This window comes from Ptychodera flava, assembly GCF_041260155.1.
Source record: "Ptychodera flava strain L36383 chromosome 3 unlocalized genomic scaffold, AS_Pfla_20210202 Scaffold_26__1_contigs__length_13983176_pilon, whole genome shotgun sequence".
Taxonomy (NCBI): domain Eukaryota; kingdom Metazoa; phylum Hemichordata; class Enteropneusta; family Ptychoderidae; genus Ptychodera; species Ptychodera flava.
Window position 1 is genome coordinate 5,320,203 of NW_027248280.1, and position 17,321 is coordinate 5,337,523.

Consider the following 17,321-nt stretch of genomic DNA (forward strand, 5'->3'; position numbering starts at 1 on the left):
CCTGGCCGCACGCGCAATAGTACTCAAGAAAACTAGGGCATAAGTCATCATCGATAAATTTTAACATGTAATAACAGATATACAACTACTCAGCGCTGGCGTCAACATGAAAATCCGACATGATGCTTCTTTCGATGTAACTAAGATATTCAAGTAAAAGTTGACATTTTAAAATATAACATTAGTCGTGCAACCCCTCTTCAGAAAAGAAGTGAAATAAATGCCCCACAGTTAAAAGGTGGGGAGGGGGGGCGACAGGAATAACCCTTTGGGTTTTTACCCGCCAAAATTTTACTTCAACATTTTACCAATTTTTATGAATTTTTCTGTAATTCTTTTGAAAATTTTGGATCAAATAGACAGCACTTTTCATAGACTCAAGTTTTTTGTCAAAATTTTGGGAAAAATCTTAATAAACTGTTTGGAAATACAAAAATTGTCTACTTTTTATTTTACATAAAGGTGACAAAAATTGACTTTGGCACTCAAAGGGTTATGTGATATTGAAAATGCAAATAAAGCGAAGTTATTATTACATAAATTACTCGTGGCTACAGTCATCGTTCCATTTTTGCGATTTTTGCTGAAGGTAAACTTAGTACTATTTCGTTCCCATTTGTTTTCACAGATGCATGCTGGGTTCGACTTTAATACTGTGTAGGATCGTCGACGAACATTATCACATTGAATCTGTTAATTTTCTGTCGCTAAATAGATAATTGTCCACTTGCATGTAGTAATACACACGGAGGTATACCGTGATGATGTGAGAAATGTACTAAACTATGTGAGCATACGGCAAAATTCTGTTTAGAGGATGAAAACTTATCAAAAAATACAATCATGGACATCATTAAATTGCAATGTCTCTTATACACGGTCGACGCATGTATTCACAAACACCTTGCAGAACAGGTTCTTCAACATGGTCTGCTTATTTGCCAGATTTGTTTACTTTCAGTTACTTTTACAAAATGTTATACGTTTTATCAAATAAGAAAAAATGATTAGGGGGTTTTAATGAATGCAACCATACTACAAAACTTGAGGACAGGCCTCAGCAAGGACACGAGAAACCTAGGTTAGGAACGAGTAATTTATGTAATACTGTAATAACTTCGCTTTATTTGCATTTTCAATATCACTTAACTGAAACACTCTTTTTAAAATGTTCTTTTTTGTACGTACAGGACGGTCACTTTGTGTGTTAAATTTTCAGATACCTTCACATGTGTTTATTTTATGAAAACGTTACCCACCACACTGAGTTTTGCAAGTGGTGAGAACAGAGTAGAAATCTTTTGTAGGGCGCCACCACTGTTCAGAATTTCCAACTGTAGGGGATTATTTGCATATCAAGGGAAGGTTCTGATATTGTAAGCTTGGAGTTTCAATATTATAGTGACAATTAGACAATCTGCCATTCAATCAAACGGAAAACATCTGCAAGTTGTGCAAGTTCTAATCTGCTCTTTATTCAAATAAATGGTCAACAAAATATCTGTAATGGTCTACATTCAAAAAAATCATATCATGATCATTGTTTTCTGTCTCTTTATATAATGACCTTGACCAATGCTAGCTTACAGTTTTGGTGACATTCAATGTCACTCAACAATGAATCCTTCAAGCACTGTGGAGGGACTGAACTTCAAAGCACAAATAATGGACATTGCATTGTACAATACAGAGCTATATCTCAGCTCTATAAAAGTAAACATTCTCATTCTATTAAAAGAATACAAAGCAAATGTTCTTGTCATTACTACTCCTTTGTTTGTCACAACAACTTATAGCTTAGTAGTCGACAGAAATTTGTTGACTCTGTGATTTGTATTTTATTTCATCATTTATCAATTCTTCTATAAATTCCAATTCTTGGCTAAGGGATCAAATGACTCTGAGATGGGTAGTTTACATATATTGTCATCGTTCGACGCACTCCGGCGTACTCGTGCTTTAACGATTCTGAGAGAGTGATTTGTATTCATACGACAAAAATGCACTAAACGACAGGGCTACCAAGGCTGTCACATTTTTATATAAATATTCCTGTCTGCCTGGATTTGGGGGGGATTACATTATTTTATGTATTTCAAAATTCCACCCCCTGTGTTTTTATTCAAATCGTTGTAGCCAACAACTGACATGATCTCAGAGTCTCAGAGTCAACAAATTTCCATCTACTCTAACTCTTAGTTCTTCAATGAGGAAGGTTAAGAGTGAGTCAGTCTCACTTTAGACAAATTTTTTGGAAATCTATGTAAAAACTGAGATGGAATGAATCTCAAATGTTATTTGACAAGCAGATACAGAAAACCAAACCCAAAATCAGCTGCACGACTGTAACCATTTGGCTTCCCTGACACAGTCGGTTATCTAAACATTTGTGTGACAGAAGAGAAAATCTCATTCTTCGTCACAGAAGACATGATTTTACACTTTTCTGTGGAAACAATAGAGTTGTCTCAAATTGAGGTTGCTGGTAGCTTTCTTTTGCATGTACAATGGCATAATTTGCCCCTTTTCATGAACATCCAGAGAAAATGTCTTGCTCGTACTCACGAACTAGACAAACCAGTGAAAACAATATTGTCCAAGTAAATGTTGCTGATGACAAAATTAAATAACCCTTAAAGAAAACAGGCAGTGTGTGAAGAAATATTAGGTAGCAAAAGTGTGGGCTGAGAGCACAAACAGCCCTATGCAAATAGTACTCAGAATTGTGTGTGGTTTAAACCAAAGTTACGGAATGTACCATTACATCTGGGTAGAGACGCAGAGAATGTTTACTCAGGATGGGCAGATCATGCACAGTTCTCACCATCCCCATCAACAGACTCCCAATGGTCACACCAATATAAAATTTACATTCCAGAGTTAAGTATCATCTATGGATCTCCTGAAGTTACACAATTGGATATTTGAATTTCATAACATCTTATACGTATGGAATAAGCTCACATTTAAAATAATAAGTTATCACAAGATAACATCTAACTACGATAAGTCCTTGACAACAATAGTGTCAAATAATCCATACTACAGTTTATCGTTACTATGAGTTTACTGGAAGTAAAAATATTGCACCTTTTATAAATGTTAAATGAGTAACTATTGAAATGCCAACTTGCTGTAAATCTGATGATTTTTTTCACTATTTTCTGTCAATTGTAATTTCTTGTTCTATTCCCCAAAGCATGTTGAAACACCAACTATTTAGTTTGTCAACACAGCGTCTATACATGAATAGGAAAGTCTGACACATTGGGCATTATAATATACACTTCTCTATTCAAAGTCAACAGTGAGTTATTTACAAAACTGTGACGCCAATTTTATAGTAACTCTATTCATAAATAGACTACTTTGTAAAATATACTTGTTCTCTATGGAAGAATATATATGACTATAGAGTGGAATAGAAGGGATTGATAACTATGGCATTTTCTTTGAAGCCAGGTCAGTTATAATCCCTTGTAACCTGGTGTACATTCTACACGGTAGAAAACATAGCATCAAAACTGCTTTTTGGATTTGCAACAGTTCATCAAATTATCATGCAATCTTCCAGCTGTCCCACTAGAAAATGGCTTGTTTTCCTGCTTTTCTTTTTGCAAAATATCCTCCTCTCCGGGGAAACTTAATACGCCATTTTGGTAGCCTGGATGCAATTAGAAGCCAGCTGACCTGGTCAATTGTTTCAAAGTTGCCATTGATGCAACTGTAAGTTAATTTTTTAGAGTTTTTTTGTCTGGTTTACTATCCAAAATCTTAGATTGTTATTTTTTAACATGAAAAGAGAGTCACAAGTAGAACATAATATGTCCACCATCCAATCAAAACACCTTAAGTATTGCCCTCTTTTTGACAGTAATGGACAGAAAGGATTCTTCCCAACTATAATTTTAAACAAGGATAAAGCAGTTTCAAGTGAACTAATATCCAGAAAAATTGCCGCTTTCAAGATGACAGATTCCATCACTTTTTTGCCAATCTTGAGAAAGATTAGTTTTCCCCACAAAATAAATGTTCGGTTTCGCTCGCCACACATAAACTATGAATACCCATTGAAACGTTTCATCCATGATCATAAATATAAGTAGAGATGAATGACGGTGGTCATAAAAATTACTTCAATACAAGTATTTAGCACAAAATTTCATGGAATCCAAAATTCAAGGATGCAAAGTACTGAACTGAGTTTCTTTGAAGTCGAATGAGATTATCCCATCATTCACCACAGTTGGTGATTTTGCTGTCAAGATGGAAGTGATTCCGCTTCTTAAATCAGTCAGCTAATGACAACACACTCTCCTCTAATGTAGAGCGTCTTCTGTGGAAAAGTTACATGACTAAAACTCTTGTAACTTGGCCGTGCTGGACAATCTGATGGAAAATCAAGATCTAAACTTAGCGCTCAGAATCAAAGAACGGTGAGTGATGCTATTATGAACTCTATGCATCAGAGGATACATCTGGAAGTAGTTGTTTGCTGTTAATGTTAAGTACTTATCAATTCCTTCGACTCAAGGGTCTGTGATATAACATTATTCAAATATAAATTAAGTGTTTCCTCGTGATACGCTTAAACTTCACGGCTGAGGTTACATCATGAATATGTTGTCTTCCTTTGATATTTGTAATCTTTGTTTGGCAGTTATTGGTCTTTCTCACCCTATGGTCCATATTTTGTCATACCAGTATATTGATGATGGAATACAGCAATCTGATCGATCGAGATGTGAAAATAACAGTACTATTTTTGCTATACAGCACAGTTGGAACGACGTGAGCTCTCAGTGAGAGAAAAGCTTGTTTGACGCTTCATGCCAGAATTTCAATATACTGTTATGATGCAATAGCAGTAAACCACGTCAGTAATGGGTATACCCTACTCGGTTTTGACTGTTCACTCCATATGTGCACTTACTATCACTTGTGCATATATGTCCTAAACCGGTCAAAGTCTTGTGGTGTACCCCTCACTGGGTGTGATTTATTGCTTAACCCTTTTCCTGCCAGACAGTAATAACTGTATTACTTCCCCATCAGCCAAGTCAGTAAAAAGCGGTATTAGGCTGCGTTCACAAAAAACGGTTAGGGGGGGGGCTGGAGGAATTCAGGGGGGGGATTCGAAAATTTTTGGGGTAGTAGAGGGGGGACTTGAAAATTTTGCTCTACCTATAGGGGGGGACTTGAAAATTTTTTGTTCCCTTTTGTGTTTACATTTGCCAATTCCAAGCTTTTGTAGATAATTCAATGAAAAATGAATACCATTTTTAATGTCATCAAAATGTTTTAATGTTAGAAATAATTTAACAAAATTTAGAACCATTTTGTCACATTTCATGACTTTTATCTCGAAAAAATCTAAATGTGTGATTTGTGTTAAAAAAAACAAACTTGAGCCTCGTAACAGGGCAGAAGTTGCAACTGTTAATGGTTTCTGCAATATTCCTATGCAATATAACAACTACAGTTTCTTGCTATCTCCCTACAGCATGCTCAAACATACAATATTTAGTTTGTCGACAAAGCCTGTATATATAAATATAAATATGTATTTAGTGATAATTTAATTGGAGTCCAGACTGACAGTCAGTTGTCAGTGATACAAATGCATGGTACACATAAATAGGCTGTGATAGCAAGCTGAATACTAGACATTTCAACAGGCTGTAGGGAGTAGAACTAGAACAAATTTGTAAAACTGAACAAAAATATTGCCAAAATTATCAAAGTTAATACAGCTACTGCCTACAGATAGTGTCACTATCATTAAAGCTCTGCTCCTGCAGTGTCACTGTGCTGCATACCTGAGCAGTGACAGAGATAGCTCTGACTCTGATGTACATGGTAGTTGAAGAAGAATTTGGGTCAAATGATGCTCATGACAGTGAAACATAATTGTACACAAGATCAGGCCAGAGAGCAACACATGCAAGAACACATAGTAATGTTTGAATTCTAGCATATAAGAATAATCAAATATTACAGAAAAAAGATAGGGTCACCATGCTTGGTTTTCTAAATTTTCATATTCTTGTTATAAAATGATACAGATGTAAAAACTTTGAACAGTAAAGACTAAAAGTAAAAATATTTGACCAAATGGAATTATTTATTTTTAACCAAATTTGAAATTATTACACCCAAAATTTCAGAGATTAAAACATTTATTTGGTGGAACATTTTAACCTTCCAGTATTGTCATTTAGAGTAGCATCTAATTCATAGATGTCTTGTAGTTTTGGAAAAAGTTTGGTAGGTCACAGTGCAATATGGCAATTAGCCAGAATTCACAATTTGCCTACTCTCTCATGATTGTCATTTGTGTGCTCCTCAGCAGGAGCAATTGACCTGGCCAGAGTTGGATTAACTCAAGTTGGCTTTTAGACCAATAAATCTAAAAAAATCACAGATGCATTTAAAGAACTGCCTTGAGAATATGACTATAGAAAGTGCTAATACAGGTAGTGTTGAACACCTGTGAGCGGAACGGCGCAATATGTTTATTTTTTCTGCGCTCACATCCTTTACAAATATGCGGGCCTGTGATAGTTGGGGGGGGACTTGAAAAATTTTGACCATATAGAGGGGGGGCATTTGAAATTTTTTTGGGGTACTTAGGGGGGGGATCTTAAAAAAAATAAGATTTCAATCGAAATTCCTCCAGCCCCCCCCTAATCGTTATTTGTGAACGCAGCCTTAAGCCAAAACATGACATATTTTCACTCACTTGGCTTGGTATGTTATAGCATCTTTTGTCCAAAAAAAAATCAACTTTACAGTATTATGTTTTCAACAGCCTTCAAATGTACAGTATTATGTTAAAATACATCATATAGAATACGTTGTGTTTCATTAATTTTAACCATCTTGACCTGATGGTGAAATATGGACTTGGCAGGAAAAGGGTTAAACATCACATGTTCATTCAATCAGTTAAGCAGTTCTTTGGGATATCCATACCCATATAGAATAAAGTCTGGTTCATACATCCGATAAATGGCGTCAATGGTTTCCCTGTTGAGTTGTGAGTAATAGTACTTCAGCTTTGCACTGTGCGAGCTGTTTGTGGCGTGCGTATCCCCCTCTGGAAATTCCACGATGTTGCTGATGTTCGCTAGTTGCAACAGGTGCCTGGCATCAGCTTGCAAAGTTTCGAACTTTACGACCATGTCGTAGTTGATATGACAGGGATGGCACAGTTTGTGCATCGGCGCCCAGTGTATGTTTGGAAAGCTGTGCGATTTATACTGATGGAGGATGTAGTCGATAAATTCAGGAAAAGTCACCGTGTCCTCCTCTGAGTTGAAGTTACGACTGCGCGCTGAGATTTTCGGTCCAAATTTACGACGAAATCCTTTGTTAAAAACGTTTTTCTCTTCAAATTTCTGACGATACGCCGAAAGAAGACGTTCAAATGGATTACGTGTGCTCGTGAACTTCAGGTATGTATCAACAATGTTCTTGCGTTCGTCGTAGGGTGAGTAACGGAGGTAGTTATATTTCTGTTTATCGTTGTGGTGGACGAAATAGTGATGCAAATCTGCGGAGCTGTTGAATATGCCATTGTAAATACCCTCTAACTGCAGGAAAACTTTCTTCCAGCTGGAGACGCCGGCTTTAGGGATGCCACAGAACATCAATTTGTGCTCTCTGTTGAAGATGGCATACTTGGGTAGGAAGTAGAGTGAGTACTTGTCATACATAGCGCCCTCAATGCCCTTTGACCTACAGGTAGCTCTTATGTGTTCCTGCATAAGTCTTTGTCTTTCCTCCACTGGGTGGTGAGTATAGTTAACAATTCTTGCCATCTGCAGGCATAAAATTTTAACAATAAAAGTAACACAAGATTTTTAACACGATGACATTTCATTTGTATGATTGATTAAAATACTGGAAACACAGTGTTGGAAAAACCCACCTAAATATTGTTCAGTAAGCAAAATTTCCTCCGAACCTTCCCTAATTCTCGGAGCTATGTTGCTGGAAACATACTTACTATTTTATTTGGTTAAAGTAAACACAGGGAACTGCTCAAGAGACTACTGACTGATGACTTTGTACAATATAGTAACAGTCAAAGATTGAATAGCGCAAAGCAGAATTTTTTGTGAGCGAGTGTAGCAGCGGCAGAGAAGGGACCATGAACAAAACTATACATTTTCAGATTTGTGAAGCAAACAGCGTCCCCAACAGACCCCCAACTTACCTTTTCATGACCTGTTTCACCATGCCTTGCTGCTATATCTGAAACAGAGGCAAATATACCAATCAGTCAAAAAGGACAAAAGGATGTACACGTTTGATGAAGTTGTCTGTAAATATTTTACACTCAGACAAGAACAGCAGATGCTGCCTCACTTTTTATGATTGCTGTCAGATTCTGGCACATAACCAAAACATTTTGTTGAATGTTAAAAGTATTCTTGTTATTTGAGACACATGGCCAAACTGACATCAGTTATCTTCCAGAGTTCACACAACCCGGACATTTATTTAAGGTTTTCCTTGCAGGACAAAATTTCCACCTTTTCATTGCATTCTGGCATGTAAGATTGAAACCACATACCCACTCACCTGTGATGTCATAGTGTTGGGTCTGTACAAACAGCAACAGTGCGGAGACAGACAGGCATGCTAGGCTGACAAAAGTCAGTAAGCAAACATAATGCCTGTACCGAGGGCAGGAAACCTGTTGGTTCTTCATCAGTAAATATGTACAGGTGACTTCCTCTTCTTATTCAAGGTAGTATGGAGCTCCTAAGCTGTCAATCAATTGTCTCATCTTATTCACATAGTCAACTGCAAGTGTGTTCTTTTACAACAAAATTCTGATTTCTCATTCATGACACGTTTTGTTTCCTGTTGAGAAAATTCAAAGATTCATCATGAAGTAATACTGTTTGATGTGTGGTGGCTTGGGATGACAAACATTTTGGCTGCACACAAAAATTCAGTTCATTTTTTGTGGTACAGCCTTTCAGCAGTATCACTTGTATTGTGTATTTTGTATGCGATATGCTCCTACACTATTTCTGTGTTGTATTAATCACCATTGAGAGCGGCTAGCGGGAGGAAGGCCAATGGTGGATCATAGAGAGTGGAAACGATGGCAGACAGTGGGAAGGGGAGGAAGGGCTGGACAGAGACTGACAGTGTTGGAGGGGGCAAGACAATGAGGGAGAGAAGGAACAAAGCGATATTGACAGAAGTGAAGGGAGGGGTTGCAGAGAGAGAGAGAGAGAGAGAGAGAGAGAGAGAGAGAGAGAGAGAGAGAGGTAATTAACATACTGCCCTGCCATGCAGAGCTGTGTATGTATGTGTGTGGAGGGACTGTGGGTAAACATGAGGAAGGACTTCATGGTGTAACAACATGGGGCTTCGTCTCCTTCTACCTCCATGGTTTCTAGCTCCATGGTGTAAACAAGCATATATAATTCTCTCACCACAATCCCTCCATCACTGTGTCCTCAGAATGACCTCCGTAACGCTAGTTTTCTCGTGTTCAGTCCCCTGTAACACTGTCATTAAACGAACAAAAGACCTCGCTGACTCGCAACCATATTGCCAGCACATGCATGTTTACACGTACACCATACAGCGCGTATAACGCCGGGAACAAACAGCCATGTAATATGTATGCACAGGGCTAGGTACACACCATACAATTATGAATGACTTTAACATCGTCCAAGGAAGGATGTGTGTGGAAAACGAATCTGGTCGTTATCGCTATCGGAGATCGTTTCAAATACATACTAAGCACGGCAAGATATGAAGCTACTTACAAAATCTTGAAAAGAAATGCCAGGCTTTCCAAGAACTCGGAGAAGAAATCAACGTTCCTGTTTACATGCCCCGGGGGTTACATGTGCGCATGCATTATTAAATGTGCAGTGATTTATGACCTGTGACCCCGTGTTTGAATCGATTCAGATTCGTCCTACACTTCGGATACGCGTGTGAGACTCGCTTCATATAAAATCAATATAATGTTTCAGCCTGAAGACGTACATTCTGGGGATAAGTACACTTGTACGCGTCCAGAGACCAACACAAAATGTTTCACCTGTTTAAGATATATCAATTTCCATCATATCCGTATGATTGTTTATCTTTTTTATTTTTAATAGTGCTTGTCTCAGACAGAGGTGGGACCATACCCTCAGAGAAGCAAGGCACACAAGACCAAAAGGGAGACCCCCTTCCCGCATTGGGAGATTTTCTAGAAATGTTAAATGCATTTTTTACAGCTATTCGATGACAATTTGTCTCTAAAATGACAAAAAATTCAATCGGAAGACTTTGTCCAAAATGTGTAACAGTTTAAAAGTCTTAATGAATTCACACCAGTGTCATGGCAACCAATACTGTCTTCTGTACTGGAAACCCTCAGTCCCAAGATGTTAAATATATGCCTGTTGGATGTCCCACAGTGCATTCGAAGACCACATCTACTGGACGAAAGATTCATTTGCTCTACCATATGATGGTAGTATTTACAAGAATAAACAGGACCAAATCAATGAATTCTGGAGAAAACGGTCATTTGCATTTAATACCTGCATACCTCTCGTTCTTTTGCTATTAATTTTATAAGGTGAACAATTCAGCTTTGGCTCTCAGCCCAACCCAACAAAGTTTATTTGTGAACAGAAGGCAAGGTGCGATACTATTAGATTGCCATATTTGAAATGATTTTAGTGCTATCTCTGTTGTGAAACATTCGTCTTATTTATAAATATGACACAAACACAGACACTCAAGAACAGAACTTTCAGCTTTGACTTGATGTGACTTGTCAAAAAATATCACACATATTGACAAAAGCAAAAAACGATTTATTGCTTTGTTTAGAACATGAAAAACAACCATGTTGTGGGCTATTACAGCAAAACAAATACCATGTTAAATTATGTCAATCCAAAACAATTACATTAAACTGTGATACAAAACATCTTTGTTATCATAAATGCAGGCACATGTTATGCAAGGGGAGCAAGCTTTAATTAGGAAAAAAATTCTGGTATTGAGATAATTCAGATCACAGTGGATGGAGTAGCTGTGATCGTATCAATAGTGTATACTCACACTGTCTATCAGTGTACACTAGCTAGTTATCTTTAACTGTCAATGACTTCACCTTTTCATCTGTGTTTTACCTGTACGTAAGTCCAAACTCTCCTAAAGTGACCAACATGGTTGTACGTGTACCACAATTCTACAGCAAAAGGATAGGACAGTGCAGGAGTTCTTGGTAACTTTCTTAATTTAGTGTTTTGTGAGGTAATATATCCTTTTTGTCTGATTTTCATCTGTGACTGAATTGGGTCAGTGAAGGATTCTATTATTAGAATATGGGGATTTCCAAATTTACAGTTATGATGTTATGAGGGGATACAAATATATGGAACAGGAAAAAGTTAGGCGAGTGGTGAGTCCGTATCTACAAACTACAAAAACAAAAACTTAAACATGTCAACAACAGAAAAATATCATTGCACATAGACTTTCCGCATATAAATAAAACAAAAAACATATTTGGGTGGAAAGAGTAAACACCAACGTTGGCTATTTAAGGAAGTATGCACTTTGAAAGTGAAAGACTTACTTAAACTTTGGTCAGGACACTCTCAACCATTCCCTTTCAAAATTGAGAATAAAAATCAGGGGTCACAGTGCAAATTTTGGAACCGGAGAATCAAACTAACAAAGAGTTACACTCAAAATGGTCACCATCTCTGTGATAACTCTATGGGAAAAAATGACATTTTCTATTTCAAAAAAACTAAGTCAGTGAAAAACTTTTCTTACACCAACAGCTTTAAAATGAGCCTCCACCAGAGGTAGATCAGAAAAGTGTTGGAAATATTTGAGTGTATTCTACCTTAGAGATCAAAGAAACTGAAAAAACTCCAAATTTAGCTTCTAGCAGACGACAACTTGTTGATCATGACTTCATAAATGATATGTGATTACAAATCTGTGAACTCTTAAGCTTGGAATGTTTCTTTCACTGCCTTTGTACTTTATCTAATCCTTGGAATGCATGCATGTCTTTAGATCAAATAGAACAGAAGAAAATTTGATATGCCTAACAGAGCCTTTCCATCTATCAAATTCACAAAAGACATGCAAAATTTGAACACTTTTCTCCCCATTTCCCTGTACACAGGTTCAACAATCCTATTGTAAACCTTGAGGATGAATCAAAGTCTGGTGAAAGTATTGGACCCTACTCCTTTCATGCTGTGATACAAAAACACTCAATGTTTTATAGTATCAGTGGTACCTTTGCTGTATTATCTGTGTCAAAATCTCAAAATATTTTCCAAATTGCCTTAGAATGTCAGTAATTCATATTGTAGGTCACTTTCAATTTCAATTCAACCTCAAGAGAAGAACAATAATTATTATACGGATGACAATAACATAGATACACAATGTTATAAATGTTTTTTATCATTTTAGGAATATAGTTACATATCTTACAGTGATACAGAATTATTGTACACATACTTTTTTATAGTTTATCTGTACAGTTCATTTACATATCAATAGATATTGCATTCTGGTTTTCACATCCCATTGGTCACTTGACAATGCATATATTAACAACTGACCTGAGATCTGGTTGTACTCTCACAAGGTATAACCAAATGCTTTTCAATTGTGATATTGGAATCAGCCATTGCGTAAGAGGGGTGGCAGCTTACATTTATCATAAATAACATTTCTTTCTTTCCTTCACTGCCTACTCAAACTATCAATAAGTTCAAAAGACTCGTTTTTTAAGTTATAAAACAAGGTGTTTGTGAAAAAAATGTGGTAAAACAACATCACTTTCCAAGTAACTCGATTATACAATACAAATTGACACCAATAAAAGACACACATTTACTGTCATCTATTTTGATGCTTGATACAGGATAATTGTTTTCATTTCCCACAAAATCGGGCACAAACTTTCTGTGTGGTACACTGGCAGAACACTGAATTTGCAAATTTTGGTAATACTGGTTTACTCAGTACATTCTTGAGAACAGCATACAGGGCCCTTTACAGTTAGTGTACCAAGGGGTACACAATACACAGATAACATGTACTGGTTGCTTTCAATCCGAAAACTTGTATCAATATAGTAGTGTTTTGTTCAGAGTGGTGTTTGTACTAAATTGTTGGTACAGGTTTAGCTTTATAACCAAACTCAGTCACCCCAAAACAAAAACGTTGATATTTCCTGTGTAAATGTTTGACTTTGCAGGCATGAAAAAAGTCGCAAATGGTGAAAAATTTTTTTTGCAAGTTTGATGTTATACCTCAAATGTTGGAGGTTTCAGTCTGGCTGTGGCATGTTGTAAATACTTGACGCATTTTCAATCAAAGTTGATCATTGCAGCAGTGACTGTACACTACAATAATTTCTCAGTGGATTCTACAAAAGCTCTTGATTTTGTCTTGCCAAAAATTCCATGAAATAAATGTACTGATATACTCCAGTGCAAAGCATATATCATAGATTGATCTCAAATCACAGTGTCATCCAATCTGTGTTGTACAAGTGGTACACACTGACTTGATTTCTGTTTTAATATGGTTAATTTTGAATGTTATACTTGGCATGTGCTTAAGTAAGAGCATTGCTATTATCTGCAACAGAGCAGAAACGTACAATTGCTACTACCTGGCTTTGACACAACACATGTAATTTTTGTATCCCATACCTGAATTGGCCAGACGCAGTCTAAATAAAATTTTCCTTGACGAGAGAAAATCTTCATATTTTGTTACGTGTACTTGGTGTAGGGCCCTGCAAAGATCTGCAGAAATTCTCAAATTGGCACAAGTAAGTTCAGAAATGTCTTAAGTGAGAGAAATCCTAAATTGAATTCTACACATGAACATGGTACTATCAGGCAGAGACTGCTGTGCACAGCCCACTCATAATTCAATAGGTTATACACAGAATAATACAGCATTGTGTGGCTATGTACTTAGCATGGTGTGTAACTCGCTACAGCATGGTAATATACTAAAACCAAATTTTAAAAAAAGTCAAAAAACAACAGCTATATTTAACTAGAATATTGCCGAGAATGTATGGGTAAATGTCAGAGTATAAGTTTTGCATTTGGAGGGCATCGTAGCTATGGATGGAATAAACCAAGTTGTAAGGATTATACAAATTACAAAACCGTTATTCAGTAATCTGTTACTGACACACATATAATGCTGAATATATTCTTGAAAAATGCAAACATTTACGGCAGGAAATGGAAGTTTTCATCACCAGCTGACTATGTCTGTACAATGGTATGATACATTATCTGGGTATTATACATTTACTACCATCAAGTGTACTTGGCAAGTGTCAAAACTGTTTTACAAAACACCTGCTCACCTAAACTTTCAGGCTGATGTGCAGCGTCTCGGAAGCTGTTATCCAATTGGGTAGCTGAATCTTGTCGTTATCATTGAATACTACAAATAGACTCCCTAAGTTGCTGAGAATAGTAACTATCGACCAATCAGATATAACCTTCCGAGCACCCTGCACATCAGCAGAAACTTTCTGAAGTTCAAAAATTACATATTTCACACTCAGTGGCTTGAGTTGGAATAGTTTCAAAAGATACCTGCCATTGAACCAACTCTACTGTGTGACAGCAAAATATCTGAATGTCTGATTCAAGGCATTTTACTCATGAACTCTAATGATCTGCTGTAACATGGACGGGTAATCTCTTTATACGAATAAGTACAAACTTGTTTGCATCCTTGGGAACATTGAGCACTGGTTTGTGAAATAATTTGAAATATTTTCCCTTTCTACAAAAGACCCTGACTGCAAACAAACGCCAATGTGTGCTGAAAGAATATTATCATGAAAATGTCAAAAAGTAGGTACACAGCAGTGTTGTCATACAATAATACTGTGGTCAAATTTCCTCACAACAAACTTCCTGTTACTGAACAGGTTGGCCATATAACAAATAATTTCAATCAACAAAAAAAATGTAAAAAAATTATTTACAAACTGTAATTGCTATACATATATATAAGTACAACAGTAAGAAACTCCCAGAAGAGAAAGTTCAATCCTCAGTCGTCCCAGAAGGAACTATGGAGGTAATCTGGACGCAATCTCTGGTTTGATGGATGTAGGGAAAACTTGACAGAAAACTATTGAGTTGGTATAATCTCCCCTTGGCTGTGTGGCATCAGCTTGTCAAAGAAAAACTCCAAGAATTTGGAAGCCTGCAAAACGCAAAGAAAGAATAAACTTATTCATGCCGTCCCTTTCAGCCGGGTGCTTTGGTGAAATCCTATTGTTTTCAGTCATGTAGGTGGAAGCTTACGGTTAAACAGAGGTTGATTAAGGTGGTGATGTTTGGGAATAAGAAAGGCATGGATGGTATCCTGTGTGCTGGAGTTCACCATTAGCCTGTGATGATGCTGGGCAGAAATTTCTTGCTCTTCAAAACTACTGCTTACATAGTAGTATGCAACTCAAAACTGAGACTTAAACATTTGCCCAAACTTTCCTTATGGATGCTTTACACTGATCATTTTTTTCCTGTACCAGAGAAACAAATTGGCTCAAATTTATTGACATTTGAAATTTAAAATGGCTGTCATAATACGGTGGTTTCAAAAGGGTTCAAACTCGCAACGTATGGCACCAAGTCGCCTAGCAAGATAACTTTATCTATTCTCTCGGGAAAAATAACTTTCCATTTTCACAAAAATTAGACGGGGAAAACTTTATACTCTATGAGCTTCAAAATGAGCATACATGAATGGTGGACCTGAACAGTATTGTCAGAATTTCAGAGTCAAAATATGTGTCCCTGCGGTGCATTCTCATTGTATTAGTCAGAAGACAAATGCTATTAAAAATGGAAGTCTCTCACTCTACGTCAATACTTTCCCCGTAGGAACTATTAAAAAAATAGAACCAAGAATTATTCTCTGACATTTGTGCTATGTTCCAAAGCTTGAGAGAACATCCTGCAAAATATTGTTGCACTATTTTGTAGGAGTGCTGTTACAAACCTGAGGTACATCCTTGGCTCTCATGATCAGCTGTCCATACTTCATCAGCAATGAGTCACCCTGGTACGGACTGAAACGATAAAATTGGCATGTTTCTAAGGATAGACTACAACGTGAGTATGTACACGACTCACTGCAGAGTCTACATACAGAAGAGGACAAACTATAATGCTATAATGACCCTACTTGTCTTACAAAGAGTGTCCTGAAAGGGTCAAACTTTTTTCCCATGATGGCAGTCACTTCTGTCTTTCTGTCAATCAATGTGTTTCTCATCTGACAGCAAGAACAGATTGGGAATCCATGGTTGTGACCAGATAAAAACAAAGTACACCATTTTCTGAAAATGAATCCAGTGGTGACATTCAACTTTCTACATTTGAGTGTGTACATACCTTGTTAGAAGCTGATCAAAGCATGTGATAGCATTGTCTCTCTGAACTGCAAGGACAATGCATGGACCCTGGCATAGAACTTCAGCCTGAAAAGTAGATGCAACAAGAAATAATTTATCTATTAGCATGACAAAACAGCCCCTGTAATGCCTCTGCTCAAACTGAAACGCAAGATTCTGTTCACATTACATCACTAAAGAGGAATCTGTCAATCAGTGTGTGCACTCCCTATATGTGGATTTTTTTTTAATTCATGTATTATCAATATTTGTTCTGATCCAATGCAATAGTCTGGATTCTATCTCCACTTTGCACATGGTAGAAAAAGGCCATCAAATATTTGATGGCACCTCTAAAAAACTTCTTGCAAAATGAAGGAAAAAATTGATCTACAAATGGAAACTTACTCCTAAGTGTATCACCATACCATCCCTCACTGTAGAAACAAATCAGTATTTTGAGCACATCTAAACAACACTGTGCCCAATTGTCGGTACAAAAACAACAGAGATTTCCTGGGAGGGACTTCCTAGATTAATGAAGCAGCCTGAGCCCCTAGGATTACAGTAATTTGTAAAACTGTTTTGTGTAGACCCTGTATTCTTAAGCCTTGCTGCATTGTGATAAATTCCAACATTACGCACCCTGCATTGCACAATAGTTTGACTCAAACTCACTGTTATGCAAAGTAAAACAGGAACTTAACATTTGAAACGAAGGGAGAGAGGGACGGGCTGGTTGGGTATGACGAAACTTACCAAATGAGGGTTAGGTGTGGATGTGAAGGAGACAAAGTGTTGAGCCTGCAACACAGTAAACCAGATCATTCTGAGACCAACGATGTCAAAACCTAGGGCT

The 17,321-nt window shown here is 37.0% G+C and overlaps 1 protein-coding gene across 2 annotated transcripts; it reads right to left on the minus strand.

Annotated features, from left to right (window-relative positions):
• Positions 1–1,447: 1,447 nt before the first annotated feature.
• LOC139126070 (carbohydrate sulfotransferase 11-like) lies at positions 1,448–9,920 on the minus strand. Of its 2 annotated transcripts, none has more exons than XM_070692126.1 (5): positions 9,801–9,920; positions 8,590–8,874; positions 8,222–8,259; positions 6,718–7,823; positions 1,448–5,081 (listed from the first exon to the last, which is right to left on the minus strand). In XM_070692126.1, the coding sequence occupies exons 2-4, from the start codon at positions 8,717–8,719 to the stop codon at positions 6,945–6,947; spliced, it is 1,047 nt and encodes a 348-aa protein (XP_070548227.1). In that variant the 5' UTR covers positions 8,720–8,874; positions 9,801–9,920; the 3' UTR covers positions 1,448–5,081; positions 6,718–6,944. The 2 variants fall into 2 exon arrangements, with proteins under 2 accessions (XP_070548227.1, XP_070548228.1); XM_070692127.1 differs by lacking the exon at positions 9,801–9,920 and adding an exon at positions 9,459–9,646 and having other exon boundaries at positions 1,456–5,081.
• Positions 9,921–17,321: the final 7,401 nt, after the last annotated feature.